The sequence below is a fragment of the Aethalodelphis obliquidens genome, unplaced genomic scaffold (genome assembly GCF_003676395.1).
Source record: "Aethalodelphis obliquidens isolate GAN/ISIS:26980383/991018 unplaced genomic scaffold, ASM367639v1 scaffold53, whole genome shotgun sequence".
NCBI classification, from domain to species: Eukaryota; Metazoa; Chordata; class Mammalia; order Artiodactyla; family Delphinidae; genus Aethalodelphis; species Aethalodelphis obliquidens.
This window is the reverse complement of record NW_020837997.1, coordinates 13,627,432-13,642,724: the sequence shown is the minus strand read 5'-3', so window position 1 is coordinate 13,642,724 and position 15,293 is coordinate 13,627,432. Positions and strand designations below refer to the sequence as shown.

General features: G+C 59.5%; 2 protein-coding genes across 10 annotated transcripts in view; one reads left to right on the top strand and one right to left on the bottom strand.

Annotated features, from left to right (window-relative positions):
• Nucleotides 1-8,664, top strand: part of APC2 (APC regulator of Wnt signaling pathway 2) — a 23,592-nt gene extending 14,928 nt beyond the window's left edge. Inside the window, exon 14 of the mRNA XM_027086009.1 lies at nt 3,740-8,664. Within this exon, the coding sequence (XP_026941810.1) occupies nt 3,740-8,642 (4,903 nt within the window). The 3' untranslated portion in view covers nt 8,643-8,664. The remainder of the gene's footprint in view (nt 1-3,739) is intronic.
• Nucleotides 1,220-15,293, bottom strand: part of CUNH19orf25 (chromosome unknown C19orf25 homolog) — a 15,679-nt gene continuing 1,605 nt past the window's right edge. Inside the window, exons 3-5 of one of the 9 annotated variants that reach the window (XR_003428454.1) lie at nt 12,493-12,662; nt 9,648-9,791; nt 2,166-2,182 (exon numbers count right to left, since the gene is read on the bottom strand). Coding sequence is in view for 7 of the 9 variants with exons in the window: in XM_027085948.1 (XP_026941749.1) it covers nt 10,196-10,981; nt 12,493-12,662 (956 nt within the window). In the remaining 2 variants the exon portion in view is untranslated. Of the gene's footprint in view, nt 1,270-1,872; nt 2,183-6,906; nt 7,014-8,670; nt 10,982-12,017; nt 12,663-15,293 lie in introns of those variants that run through there. The other 8 variants (XR_003428453.1, XM_027085950.1, XM_027085954.1 and 5 more) reach the window with 8 other exon arrangements.

The following is a 15,293-nucleotide window of genomic DNA, read 5'->3' as shown; positions in this document are numbered from 1 at the left end:
AAAAAAGAAAAAAAAACAATGTAGAATGGGGGGCCGAACTGAGGGGCACAGGCCCGGGCGCCCAAAAAAAAAAGAGGCAAAAAAAGAAAGGCCCCCGAAAAAAAAAAAAAAAAAAAAAAAAAAAAGTCTGTAATTACCTAAATGGGAAAAGAATCTGAAAAAGAACGGATATATGTACATGTATAACTGAATCACTTAGCTGTATACCTGAAAGTAACACAACACTGTAAATCAGCTGTACTCCAATGTAAAATAAAAATTAAAGAAATAAAATAAGATGGTTTTAATGAAATTTCATTTTATATAATAAGTAACAGGGGCTTCCCTGGTGGCACAGTGGTTGAGAGTCCGCCTGCCGATGCAGGGGACTCAGGTTCGTGTCCCGGTCCGGGAAGTTCCCACATGCCGCTGAGCGGCTGGGCCCGTGAGCCATGGCCGCTGAACCTGTGTGTCCGGAGCCTGTGCTCCGCAATGGGAGAGGCCACAACAGTGAGAGGCCCGCGTACCCACCACCCCCGCCCCAAAAAAAAAAGCATTATTTTCTAAATAATAGTAAAAGTGTGTTCTTTATTAAAATAAATAATTTGTTAATACTACTAATAAATAATGCTTCAGATGTATGAAGACACATAACTTTTAAAAACCATATCCTAAATACTGCATGGGATATGCTTGTGCTAAAGACTTTATCAATTAAATTAAAACACTGATTTACTAATTATGCTAATAATTAACAAACAATACTTAGATTTTTGTTTTCTTTTAAAAACACCATCTTTAGTATATTCCCGAATGTTGCATGGGAGATACTTGTGCTAAAGACCTTACCAAGTAAAATAAAACATTTATTTACTAGTAATGCCAATAATTAAGAAACAATACTTAATTTTTTTTTTGCGGTACGCAGGCCTCTCTCTGTTGTGGTCTCTCCCGTTGCGGAGCACAGGCTCCGGACGCACAGGCTCAGCGGCCATGGCTCACGGGCCCAGCCTCTCCGCAGCATGTGGGATCTTCCCGGACCGGGGCACGAACCTGAGTCCCCTGCATCGGCAGGCGGACTCTCAACCACTGCGCCACCAGGGAAGCCCAATACTTTTTAAAAGCAAACAGAAATGTGTCTTTAGTATATCCCAAATATCACAAGATTTAGGTGCCCTAAATGAGTTATACTATACACTACTATACATAAAATAGGTAATCAACCGTACCTACTGTGTAGCACAGGGAACTCCAATCAATAGTCTGTAATAACGTAAATGGGAAAAGAATCTGAAAAAGAACAGATATATGTACATGTATAACTGAATCACTTAGCTGTACACCTGAAAGTAACACAACACTGCAAATCAGCTGTACTCCAATGTAAAATAAAAATTAAAGAAATAAAATGAGATGGTTTTAATGAAATTTCATTTTAAATAGTAAGTAATAGGCGCTTCCCTGGTGGCGCAGTGGTTGAGAGTCCGCCTACCGATGCAGGGGACACGGGTTTGTGTCCCGGTCCGGGAATATCCCACAGCCGCTGAGCGGCTGGGCCCGTGAGCCATGGCTGCTGAACATGTGTGTCCGGAGCCTGTGCTCCGCAACAGGAAAGGCCACAACAGTGAGAGGCCCTCGTAACGCAAAAACAAAACAAAACAAAAAGAAAACCACATTATTTAATAATAGTTAAAATATGTTCTTTGTTAAAATAAATAAAATTATTTGTTAATACTAATAAATAATGCTTCAGATGTATGAAAACACAAATAACTTTGAAAAAGCATATCCTAAACACTGCATGGCATGTGTTTGTGCTAAAGACTTCATCAATTAAATTAAAACACTGATTTACTAATTATGGTAATAATTAACAAACGATACTTAGATTTTTGTTTTCTTTTAAAAACACTATCTATAGTATATTCCGGAATGTTGCATGGGAGATACTTGTGCTAAAGATCTTACCAAGTAAAATAAAACATTTATTTACTAGTAATGCCAATAATTAAGAAACAATACTTAGTATTTTTAAAAGCAAACAGATATCTGTCTTTAGAATATCCCAAACATCACAAGATTTAGATGCCCTAAAATGAGTTATACTATACACTAGTATACATAAAATAGGAAATCAACAGGACCTACTGTGTAGCACAGGGAACTCCAATCAAGTCTGTAATATCCTAAATGGGAAAAGAATCTGAAAAAGAACAGATATATGTACATGTATAACTGAATCACTAAGCTGTACACCTGAAAGTAACACAACACTGTAAATCAGCTGTACTCCAATGTAAAACAAAAAGTAAAGAAATAAAATGAGATGGTTTTAATGAAATTTCATTTTAAATAATAAGTAATAGCGGCTTCCCTGGTGGCGCACTGGTTGAGAGTCCGCCTGCCGATGCAGGGGACACGGGTTCATGCCGCGGTCCGGGAAGATCCCACATGCCACGGAGCGGCTGGACCCGTCAGCCATGGCTGCTGAACCTCTGTGTCCGGAGCCTGTGCTCCGCAACAGGAGAGGGCACAACAGTGAGAGGCCCGCGTACCGCAAAAACAAAAACAAACAAAGAAAGAAAAAAGCATTATTTTCTAAATAATAGTAAAAATGTTTTCTTTATGAAAATAAATAAAATTATTTGTTAATACTACTAATAAATAATGCGTCAGATGAATGAAAACACGTAACTTTGAAAAAGCATATCCTAAATACTGCATGGGATATGCTTGTGCTAAAGACTTTATCAATTAAAATAAAACATTAATTTACTAATTATGCTAATAATTAACAAACAATACTTAGATTTCTGTTTTCTTTTAAAAACACCATCTTTAGTATATTCCCGAATGTTGCATGGGAGATACTTGTGCTAAAGATCTTACCATGTAAAATAAAACATTTATTTACTAGTAATGCCAATAATTAAGAAACAATACTTAGTATTTTTAAAAGCAAACAGACGTCTGTCTTCAGTATATCCCAAATATCACAAGATTTAGGTGCCCTAAAATGAGTTATACTATACACTACTATACATAAAATAGGAAATCAACAGGACCTACTGTGTAGCACAGGGAACTCCAATCAATAGTCTGTAATAACCTAAATGGGAAAAGAATCGGAAAAAGAACGGATATATGTACATGTATAACTGAATCACTTAGCTGTACACCTGAAAGTAACACAACACTGTAAATCAGCTGTACTCCAATGTAAAATAAAAATTAAAGAAATAAAATGAGATGGTTTTAATGAAATTTCATTTTAAATAATAAGTAATAGGGGCTTCCCAGGTGTCGCACTGGTTGAGAGTCCGCCTGCAGATGCAGGGGACACGGGTTCGTGCCCCGGTCCGGCCGTGAGCCATGGCTGCTGAGCCTGCGTGCCCAGAGCCTATGCTCCGCAACGGGAGAGGCCACAGCAATGAGAGGGCCGCGTAGCGGGAAAAAAAAAAAAAAAGAAAAAGTAAATAATAAGTAATGTTAACACATTAGTATTGTTTCATAAATAGTTTGTTGAGATTAATAAATGAAACCTTTCACACAAGTACAGCACATTCAATGTTTGGGATATGCTTTTACTAAAAATGTATCCCTTCCTTTGAAATGCAATGTTACCTGGGCACCTTCCGTTTTGACTTGCCCCACGTGGCCATGGTCCTGCCGGCGGGCGGGTGTCCGGTGGGCTGGGGTCCGGGCTGGCGGGGGTCTGACGCACACCTCCCGCCCCTCCTCACCCCTCCGGCCCCCGCAGGCAGGTGCTGCGGGACCACAACTGCCTGCAGACGCTGCTGCAGCACCTGACGTCGCACAGCCTGACCATCGTGAGCAACGCATGTGGCACGCTCTGGAACCTGTCAGCCCGCAGCGCCGGTGACCAGGAGCTGCTGTGGGACCTGGGTGCTGTGGGCATGCTGCGTAACCTCGTGCACTCCAAGCACAAGATGATCGCCATGGGCAGCGCCGCCGCCCTGCGCAACCTGCTGGCCCACCGGCCCGCCAAGTACCAGGCGGCAGCCACTGCCGTCTCCCCCAGCGCCTGTGCGCCCAGCCTGTACGTGCGCAAGCAGCGGGCGCTGGAGGCTGCGCTGGACGCGCGGCACCTGGCGCAGGCACTTGACCACCTGGAGAAGCAAGGCCTGCCCGAGGCCGAGGCCGCCTCCAAGAAGCCGCTGCCGCCCCTGCGCCACCTGGATGGCCTGGCCCAGGACTACGCTTCCGATTCGGGCTGCTTTGATGATGACGACGCACCCTCTCTGGCCACCGCAGCTGCCGCCACCGCCGAGCCCGCCAGCCCCGCCGTGCTGCCCCTCTTCCTGGGCAGCCCCTTCCTGCAGGGCCAGGCGCTGGCCCGCACCCCGCCCGCCCGCCGGGGCGGCCTGGAGTCCGAGAAGGAGGCCGGCGGGGAGGCAGCTGTGGCAGCCAGGGCCAAGGCCAAGCTGGCACTGGCAGTGGCGCGCATCGACCGGCTGGTGGAGGACATCTCGGCCCTGCACACCTCGTCTGACGACAGCTTCAGCCTCAGCTCTGGGGATCCCGGGCAGGAGGCCCCACGGGAGGGCCGTGCGCACTCCTGCTCCCCTTGCCGGGGGCCCGAGGCAGGGCGGCGAGAGGCCGGCAGCCGGGCTCACCCGCTGCTGCGGCTCAAGGCGGCCCACGCCAGCCTCTCAAACGACAGTCTTAACAGCGGCAGCACCAGCGACGGGCACTGTCCCCGCGAGCACTCGCAGCCCTGCTCGCTGGCCGCACTGGCCGAGCATTGCGAGGGACCCCTGTGCGGCCAGGCGCGGCCCAGCCGGCTTGACCTCAACCTGCCCAGCGGCCAGGTTGAGCCCAAGGCCCGGGACACCGCGGCCACAGATGCCCGCGTGTGCACCATCAAGCTGTCGCCCACCTATCAGCATGTGCCGCTGCTTGAGGGCACCACCAGAGCGGGCGCGGGGTCCCTGGCCCCCAGGGCCCGGAAACAGGCCTGGCTGCCCGCAGAGGACCTAAGCAAGGTGCCCGAGAAGCTGGCGGTGGAGAAGGCGCCCCTCTGCCTATCCCGCTGCAGCTCCCTGTCCTCACTGTCCTCGGCTGGCCGCCCAGGGCCCAGTGAGGCCGGGGACCTGGATGACAGCGACTCGTCCCTGGAGGGGCTGGAGGAGGCTGGCCCCAGCGAGGCCGGGCTGGACGGGGCCTGGCAGGGGCCGGGCTCCGCCTCCCTGCCCATGGCCATCCCGGTGCCTCAGCGGGGCCGGGGCCTGGGGGTGGAGGACGCCACGCCGTCCAGCTCGTCTGAGAACTGCGTACAGGAGACGCCACTGGTGCTGAGCCGCTGCAGCTCGGTCAGCTCGCTGGGCAGCTTCGAGAGCCCATCCATTGCCAGCTCCGTCGCCAGCGATCCGTGCAGCGGGCTGGGCAGCGGTACAGTCAGCCCCAGCGAGCTGCCCGACAGCCCCGGGCAGACCATGCCACCGAGCCGCAGCAAGACGCCCCCGCCGGCCCCCGCGCCGCCGGGCGAGCGTGAGGTCACCCAGTTCAGCCTGCAGTGGGAGAGCTATGTGAAGCGCTTCCTGGACATCGCCGACTGCCGGGAGCGCTGCCGGCTACCGTCTGAGCTGGACGCGGGCAGCGTGCGCTTCACCGTGGAGAAGCCCGACGAGAACTTCTCGTGTGCTTCCAGCCTGAGTGCGCTGGCCCTGCATGAGCTCTATGTGCAGAAGGACGTGGAGCTGCGGCTGCTGCCCCCGGCCTGCCCTGAGCGCAGCAGTGCGGGAGGCGTGGGCCCCGGGCACCGCCGACGGGATGAGGCCAGTGGCCGCCTCGAAGGGCCAACATCCACCGACCGGGACCTGGAACTGCTGCGCGAGTGCCTGGGTGGGACCGTGCCCGCCCGGCTCCGCAAGGTGGCCTCGGCGCTGGTGCCTGGCCACCGCACCCTGCCTGTGCCCGTCTACATGCTGGTGCCCGCCCCGGCACGGGAGGATGAGTCCTGCACCGACTCGGCCGAGGGCACGCCGGTCACCTTCTCCAGCACCACCTCCCTCAGCGAGGAGACACTGCAGGGACCCCCCGGGGATGGCGGGCCTGCGCAGGGGCAGAAGGCTGCGGGCCATGCCGCCCCCACCAGGCAGCCCGCCGGGCACCGGCACAGGGCGGGGGGCACGGGCCGGAGCACAGAGCAGCCCCGGGGGGCTGGCAGGAGCCGCGCAGGGCTGGAGCTGCCCCTCTGCCGGCCCCCTAGCGCCTGCAGAGACAGGGACAGCTCCCGCCCGGGACAGGCGCGTGGGGACGGGGCCCTGCAGTCTCTGTGCCTCACGACGCCCACCGAGGAGGCCGTGTACTGCTTCTATGGCAACGACTCAGACGAAGAGCCGTCCGCGGCAGCTGCGGTGGCACCCCCGCGGCGGGCATCTGCGATCCCCCGCGCGGTGAAGAGGGAGTACCCGGCTGGTGGCAGGAAGGAGGTGCAGGCCGTGCCCAAGGTCGCGCCGCCCAAGGCTGCCGCGCCCAAGGTTGCGCCGCCAGCCCGGGCTCAGCCCAGCCTCATCGCTGATGAGACGCCACCATGCTACTCCCTGAGCTCCTCCGCCAGCTCCCTGAGCGAGCCTGAGCCCTTTGAGCGCGCAGCCAGCCGGCCCCGAGCCCGCGAGCCAGGGGTCACCAAGGACCCAGGCCCCGGGGGCAGGCGGGACAGCGCCCCCCGCCCGCGGGCCGAGGCAGAGCTGCTCCGGCGCTGCACTGGCTCAGCCGTGCCCAGGCGCCGGCCCCAGGTGTCTGGCCCAGGGTGCCGCCAGTCCAGAGCGGTGCAGCAGGAGAAGAGGCCAGCAGAGGGGCCCCGGGAGCACAGTGAGGAGGCAGCGGGCTCGGACCACGCCTCAGACCTGGACAGCGTCGAGTGGCGCGCCATCCAGGAGGGGGCCAACTCCATCGTCACGTGGCTACACCAGGCAGCGGCGGCAGCCACCCACGAGGCCTCCTCTGAGTCCGACTCCGTTCTGTCCTTTGCCTCAGGGCGGTCGGTGGGCTCCACCCTGCAGCTTCCCCTGCACAGGAAGGGTCGAAGGCCAAGGGCAGAGGGTCAGGCGGGCAGTGCCATGCGGCCAGAGAAACGGGACAGGGCTCTGGCCCAGCGCAGCAGCGGCCTGGAGAAGCCACGTGGCACTCAGAAGGCCACGTCCAGGGTGCCAGCCGTGCTCCGGGGACGGACAGTGATCTACATGCCCAGCCCAGCCACCCGGGCCCAGCCCAAAGGTGCCCCTGGGCCCCGCAATGTGCCGAGAAAGACGGGAGTCCCAAGTCCAGTGCAGCCAGCAGCCCCCGCCAAAATCCCTGGCCCCGGGCAGCAGCGGTCTCGAAGCCTGCACCGACCCGGCAAGATCTCGGAGCTGGCGGCGCTGAGCCCCCCTCAGAGGAGTGCCACGCCACCTGCCCGCCTCGCCAAGACCCCCTCGTCGAGCTCCTCCCAGACCTCCCCGGCCTCACAGCCTCTGCCGAGGAGGTCACCCCCGGCCACCCAGGCCGCAGGAACCCTGCCCGGACCCGGGGCCTCCCCCGCAACCAAGACTCCCGCCCGGGCCCTGCTGGCCAAGCAGCACAAGACACAGAAGTCACCCGTGCGGATCCCCTTCATGCAGAGACCCACCCGGCGGGGGCCGCCACCCCTGGCCAAGGCAGCCCCGGAACCAGGTCCAAGGGCCCGAGGGGGCCGCCCAGGGCTCGTGCGTGTGGCCTCTGCCCGCTCCAGCGGCAGCGTGGCCTCCGCCCGCTCCAGCGGCAGCGAGGCCTCCGACCGCTCCGGTTTCCGGAGGCAGCTGACCTTCATCAAGGAGTCGCCGGGCCTGCTGCGCCGCCGACGCACCGAACTGTCCGCCACTGAGGCCGCCACCCCGGCTGCCCAGGCAGGCCTGCCCCGCCGCGGCCGGCCCGCGCTACCCGCCGTCTTCCTATGCTCCTCGCGCTGTGATGAGCTGCGGGCGGCCCCCCGGCAGGCTCCCGCCCCCCAGCGGCCCCCCACGGCCCGGCCCGGCCTGGGCGAGCGGCCGCCCCGGCGCACCAGCTCTGAGAGCCCGTCTCGCCTGCCCGTCCGCACGCCAGCCGCCCGGCCCGATACGGTCAAGCGCTACGCCTCCCTGCCTCACATCAGTGTGGCCCGCGGGCCCGACGCCCCCGTGCCTGTGGCAGACAACGCACCCCGCAGCAGCACCGGGGAGGCCGCGCCGGGCACCACGTGGCGTCGCATCCGGGACGAGGACGTTCCGCACATCCTGCGGAGCACGCTGCCCCCCCGCGCCCTGCCCCTGCTGGGCTCCTCACCGGAGGACGGCCCCACAGGCCCTCCGCAGCGCAAGACCAGCGACGCCGTGGTCCAGACCGAGGACTTCGCAGCTACCAAGACCAACTCGAGCACGTCCCCGAGCCTGGAGAGCTGGGTGACCCCACAGGCCACGACCGGCAGCACCCCCTCCCTCCTCCTCGGCAGCGACGTGGACGGGCCGGGCCCCGCCAAGGCGCCCGCCCCCGGCCCCTTCGTCCCCGCCAGCCGACACGGTTCCCCCAGCCGCTCCGCCCGCGTCCCCCCCTTCAACTACGTGCCCAGCCCCATGGTGGTAGCCACCACTGACTCTGCCGTGGAGAAAGCCCCCGCCCCCGCCCCTACCGGCCTCCTGGGATAGTGGCCGGGGCTGGCCTTCCAGAACGTCCTCTCCCGGCCCAGGGCCGTCTGGCTGCCCTGAGGGTGGTCCCAGCACCCGCCTGCCCACCCGGGCCCCGCCCTCTGAGCCTCTGCCCTGCCCGTACGGGCCCCACCCTCACTGCGTAGGCGCTTGCTTCCATGCCCAGGGGGCTCTGCAAGGAAAGTGAGCTGCAGGGTTGACCTTGCGTCCCCGCCAGGGGGTGCCTACGAGGGCGCTGTCCCAGCCTGGCCCCCACGCGGAGACCACCCTCCTGGCTGGGGCTGTCCTCGGCAGTGCCCTCCTGGGCTCCTGACTCCACCGGGCCCAGCATCAGCACCACACCCCTCCCCTCCCCTCCGGGGAGCCGCAGGGAGGTGACAGTGCCCGCCCGCCGACGTGGGGGACGGGAGCCTGCCAGCTGGGGGCATTGGCAGGCAACCATGGCAGAGCAGGAAGCCTGTAATTACGGGCAAGGCTGAGTAATTTGTTCACCAGGGCTTAGCCGTTGGCCTGCCTGTTCAGCCTCAGCGGGGGGCACGGGGGAGGGGCGTGGTTGAGCCCCACAGAAAGGCAGCCCCACCCGAGACGGCGAGTGTAGGGAGCCTGGAGCACCCCGGGACTGGCCGGGGGTGGTCTGGACACAGCACCCCCACAATCCTCGTAAGGAACATGGAGAGGCAGGCGTGCAGCAAGGGCTCTGGCCGAGGCGGGCGGGGCACCGAGGGGAGGCCGGGGCCCGGCTGACCGCCCCGCCGGCCGCCGGGCCTGGACTGCACTCTGAGGACGTCCCGGGAGGCGCCCGCCCGGCGCCCGGCCCCCGGCCTTTCCCTTTTCGATCTCAACCTCCTTTGCGACACGGGAAGCCCTGGATCTGTGGGCTCCGTGCGGGCACGGCCTCCTCCCTGAGGTCCAGCACAGCTGTGGGACTCGGAGCGGGGGCCCTGGAGCCCACAGGTGCTGGAGGGAGCTGGTCCCAGAGGAGGCAGAGGGGGAGCCCCGGCATACCTGCACGAAGAGCCGCCCACCGCCTCCCTGCAGAACCCAGCTCTGGGCGGGGCTGCTCTCGGTCGTCCCGTGGATCTAAAGTCACAGTCGCCCTGCAGAGCTGCTCCTGGGGCCGGGGACCCTGTGCCGGCATCTGTCCCTTCTCTGGGAGGAGGGGGAGCAGGGCTGAGTCAAGAGGAGGTGCTGGAGGGGCCCCATCTCCACCCCGGGCACCACCGACTGTCCCTCCCCTCCCTCGGACACCGTGCCGCTGCTGAGACACACAGACTGCAACCTCTTCCTCACACCCGACACACCGACACACCGTCCTGCAGGACAGGCGCCAGGACTCTGCCTGAGGGCCTGAATGCAGCACGCGAGAAGGGCTGCACCATGTGCCCCTCCTGTGGAGGGCCAGCCGGCAGCAGCGAAGGAGGCCGGGGGCTGAGCAGGGTGCCAGGGACCGGGCCCCCAGGCGGATCACTATCAGACGCGTCTCAGATACCGGCCGCCCCCAGTCCCCGTCAGTAGCCAGAAGGGCGGGACTGGGGGGTCTTCCGAGCGCCTTCTCAGATATGGGGGCTGAAGGATGCTGCCCACCACCACCATGGGCCAGCCTCCCCTGGAAAAGGGGGACCCACCCCAGCTCGCCCAGCCGTGAGGGCCGCGGTGGGAGCCCCCCGCACTGGGAGACCCGGGTGGCGCTCTGGCCGCTGTGTGCCTGTCTCCCCACGTGGGCCGTGGGGCGAACTCCCAGAGCTACCTCTCGGTGAGCAGCGCAGCCACCGTGACTGGGGGCAGAGGACCCTCCCCGGCCGCCCCCGCTGCCCTCTGTCTGGCCCAGGCGTTCTCTCCCCAGGCCGGGGCCATCCTGTCAGGGCCACCTCTGCCTTTTCCAACCCCTGCAGCGGGGCCAGCCATGCCTCATCACCCAGCCCAGCAGGCCAATGGGGGCCCAGGACCCTGAGAAGATGCGCTTCCTGGAGGAAGGCACTGGCGGTTGCTGGACAGTCGTCTGCGGCAGGAGCTGGAGGACCAAAGTCTGAAGCCCTCAGGATGCCACCCGGCCACCCGCTGAGGGGACACAGGACACCCACTCCCGGACCTGGGCCCAGGAGCAGATGGACACCACGAGCTGGGTGCTGGATTCGGTGCATCACCTGACCCCTGCCACCCTGCCGGCTGCCGCCCGAGCCCAGCTGTCTAGGCTCCCCCTCCACCCTGCATCTCCCTCCTGGGTCTGCAGTGCCACCGGACACGTGTAAATACGTACAGCCCCATCCCATCCTGTCCCCCCAACTGTAAAGCCATCGTCTGGCGGAAGGAGGCCGCGGAACCAGGCGTCTCACATGCACCTTTAATAAACAGCTGTTGAGTTGCGCTCCACAATGCCTGCGCCCGTCTCCAGGGGGGACAAGCCAGGGTGGGGGTCCACATGCCACCTGCAGAGCCTCGCTCCCCACAACCGCGAGGACGCGAGGGGACGCCCGAGGGCTGAGCCCCAGCGTGACCTGGGGGTGCAGGGAGAGCACTCAGAACAGGCGCAGGGGGAGGCACCCGGCAGGAGTCAGTGGAGTGTCTCTGCCTGATGCCAGGGGGGATCTGGAGGGTGGACAGTGCCCCAAAGACAGGCGGCCCCACCCGGAGGCCAGGCCAGGCAGGGAGAGGGGAAGCAGCTCACCCCAGGGGCCCGCTGTTAGCCAGCGCACCCTGGAGGAGGCAGCCTGGCGTCCACTGCTGCCACTAGAGACAAGCCCGCACTGGGCTTGTCTCCTGGGCCTCCAAAGTCAAGTCTCCAGTTTTGGGGTCTCTGAGGGTGAAGCAGACACTCTTTCTGCCTGGGATGCGCAGGGTCTCCCTTGTCAGGGCCCTGCGTGCTGGGTCCCAGCACTGCCCCGAGCTTCTGGGGACCCTGCAAAGGAGTGGTCTATGGAGGCACTGTTCAGGCAGCTACACACAGGGATTTCATCAGAGGGACTTGGGCTCATCCACGACGGGCCTGGCTCCGGGGCCACCTCCCGCCAGCCTACTGCTTCTCTGGTCTTCATGGGATGGGTTTTTTAGGGTGATGCCCTTTTCAAGATCCTCTCCTGCCCCACCACCCACCTGTCCACAGACGAAGGTGTACGGACAGGAGGGCAGCTGGGTGATGGCCCGGGGCAGTGGACTGACCACCACGTCCTCTCATGGCGCCCCCATGTGACAGAACCCCACAGCTGACGGACAGACAAGTGCCCTGGGGGAGCGCCCAGGCCCTGGGTCGGGGTGCCGGGGGCCCTGAGGGGTGGCACCCACCGTGAGGCCCCATCTCAGATCTGGGCCCTGGGGGGGCCACAGCTCCTCACATAACCATAGCCACTACGTGTCAGGGAGGACACTGAACTCCCCACCCTCTTCTGGGACCCCTGGGGCCCCCCAGTTAACACGGAGACGGCAGAACCAGAGGGGTGGGTCCCACCAGTTCAGTCTGATGTGGGGAGCAGTGAAGCAGGGTCGCCAGAGGAAGGAAGGGAGGATGGACGGAGGGCCCTCGGGGGCTGGGCCCCGCAGGAAGTCCAGTCGGGGCTCCTTAGGGCGAGGGGCATGCGCACAACCCGGACCCCACCCTCGGGGAGGGGCCTGTGCCTGGCTGAGGCAGCCCCACCCGCTGGGCGGGCTGTGTCCCCCGGGGTCTCTGGGTGCCAGGCGTGCCTAGGCCGCGGATCAGAGAGCCTGGACCCTGGTTCCGGGACCCAGGGGCCAGGTGTCAGGTGAGGTGCGCCAGGCCAGGTGTCGAGCGGAAGCCCCGAGGCCCCGGGGAGCCGGGTCAGCCCAGGAAGGTGGCGGCCGTGGTGCCCGGCAGAGCCACCTGGCCCACGTGGCTGACCTCCTGCTCCAGCTCCTCGCGTGCCCGCCACAGCTCCTCACGCTGCTGCTTCAGCTGGGCGCCCGCGCGCCACAGCCGCTGGTTCGTGGCCACGTAGACCCGGCTCTGCTGGTAGAGCTGCTCCCGCTGGGCCTCAGTGTCCTCGGCCCTCCCCGAGGGGGCTGGGGGGTCTGGGGACAGGACACGGCAGCATCACTGCCCGCTGGCCACACAGGGGACTCAGTTTACCCCCCAAAGAAAGCAGTGGACCGAAGGGCACAGGTCACAGTAAAGGCCAGACTCCACTGTCCCTTGGCCCCGCCTGGGGGTGGGCTCCAGCTCCTGGAAAGGGCCTTGACCCTGACCATGAGCCGGCCGGCCTCACCTGTGCTCTCAGCAATCAGGGAGGTGAGAGGAGGCCAGGAGGGCATGGACGCACATTTCCCAACGACCACGCTTCCTAAAGGGCGTGGCGGGGGGGTGGGGGGACCAGGGCAGGAAAAGCACAGGTTTCAGGGCCACCTGGAGATACGTCAAGGTCCTCTCCACTCTGCCTGGTTTCCTTGTCTACAAACAGGCCCAGAAACGCTGGCATTTAACTAAAAATCACTTTATCTGCTTTAGTAACAAGGTGGGAAAGGCCAGACAGTGCACACGGAGGCCAGGTATGGTCCTAGATGTGAACACAGGCCGGCAGGGGAAGCCCCTCGCCCTCGAGTGGCCCCGGCACTGCTCATGGGGTAACTGGGCCCAGGATCCTTAAGTTGGGGCTCAAGTGGCCTCTGAAGACCCAGCCGCGGGCCAGGGATAAATACAGCTCCTGTTCCTCGGGCTGCCCCGTCCAACACGACGTTCCAAGTGATGGAAACGCCCTCCAGCTGAGCCACCAGGGGCTCCTGAGCCCTTGAAATGTGGCTACATGGAACAAAGAACGGAATTTTTTTTTTACTATTAAGAAAAAAAACCACTGTCCCACAGCCGCGTGTAAATCAGTGAAGTTAGAACATTCCCTCACACTATACACAAAAATAAACTCAACAAGGCTCAAAGACTTAAATATAAGATATGACACCATACAACTTCGAGGAAAAAGCACAGGCAAAACATTCTGACATAAATGGTACCAATATTTCCTTAGGTCAGTCTCCCAAGGCAACAGAAATAAAAGCAAAACTGGGACTTCCCTGGTGGTCCAGTGGTAAAGAATCTGCCTTCCAACGCGGGGAATGAGGGTTTGATCCCTGGTGGGGGAACTAAGATCCCACATGCCGCAAACTACTGAGCTTGCGCGCCTCAACTAGAGCCCGTGTGCCGCAAACTACAGAGCCCACGCACCCTGGAGCCCGTGCGCCACACTAGAGAGAAGCCCACGTGCCTCAATGAAGATCCCACATGGCACAACAAAGACCGAACGCAGACAAAATATATAAATAAATGAATAATGGAAATAAAATAATAAACAGATGGGACTTCATCAAACTCACAAGCTTTTGTACAGCAAAGGAAACCATCAAAGCGAAAAGTCAACCTATGGAATGGGAGAAAATATTTGCGAATGATGCGACTGACAAGGGCTTACTCTCCAAAATATACAAACAGCTCATACAACTCAATCAAAATAACAAAACAGCCCAATCGAAAAATGGGCAGAAGATCTAAACAGACATGTCTTCAAAGAAGACATACAGATGGCCAACAGGCACATGAAAAGATGCTCAACATCGCTAATTATTAAAGAACTGCAAATCAAAACCACAATGAGGTATCAACTCACACCAGTCAGAATGGCCATCATTAAAAAGTCTACAAACGGGGCTTCCCTGGTGGCGCAGTCGTTAAGAATCTGCCTGCCAATGCAGGGGACACGGGTTCGAGCCCTGGTCCGGGAAGATCCCACATGCTGTGGAGCAACTAAGCCTGTGTGCCACAAGTACTGAGCCTGCAAGGCACAACTACTGAAGCCCGTGTGCCTAGAGCCCGTGCCATCGCAATGAGAAGCCCACGCACTGCAACGAAGAGTAGCCCCCGCCCGCCACAACTAGAGAAAGCCCGTGCAGAGCAATGAAGACCCAACGCAGCCAAAAAAAAAAAAAGTCTACAAACAATAAATGCTGGAGAGGGTGTGGAGAAGAGGGAATCCTCCTACACTGTTGGTGGGAATGTAAGTTGGTGTAGCCACTTTGGAAAACACTATGGAGGCTCCTCAAAAAACTAAAAATAGAGCTACCATAAGATCCAGCAATCCCACTCCTGGGCACATAGCCAGACAAAACTCTAATTGAAAAAGACACATGCACCCCAATGTTCAGAGCAGCACTATTTACAATAGCCAGACATGGAAACAACCTAAATGTCCATCAACAGATAAATGGATAAAGATATGGGGTGTGTGTGTGTGTGTGTGTGTGTGTGTGTGTGTGTGTGTGTGCGAGGAGTGGTCCCCACTTGCTGCAACTAGAGAGAGGCCCGCATGCAGCAACGGAGACCCAGTGCAGCCAAAAATAAAATAAATTTTAAAAAAACAAAACACCATTCACTTTATAGCAGTACACCACATATACTCAATAAATATTTGTTAATAAGTATTTTAAAAATTTTAAAAATAAAAAAATAAAATAAGGGGCTTCCCTGGTGGCGCAGTGGTTGAGAGTCCGCCTGCCGATGCAGGGGACACGGGTTCGTGCCCTGGTCCGGCAGGATCCCACATGCCGCGGAGCAGCTGGGCCCGTGAGCCATGGCCTTTGAGCCTGTGCATCCAGAGCCTGTGCTCCGCAACAGGAGAGGCCACAGCAGTGAGAGGCCCGCGTACCGCAAAAAAAAAA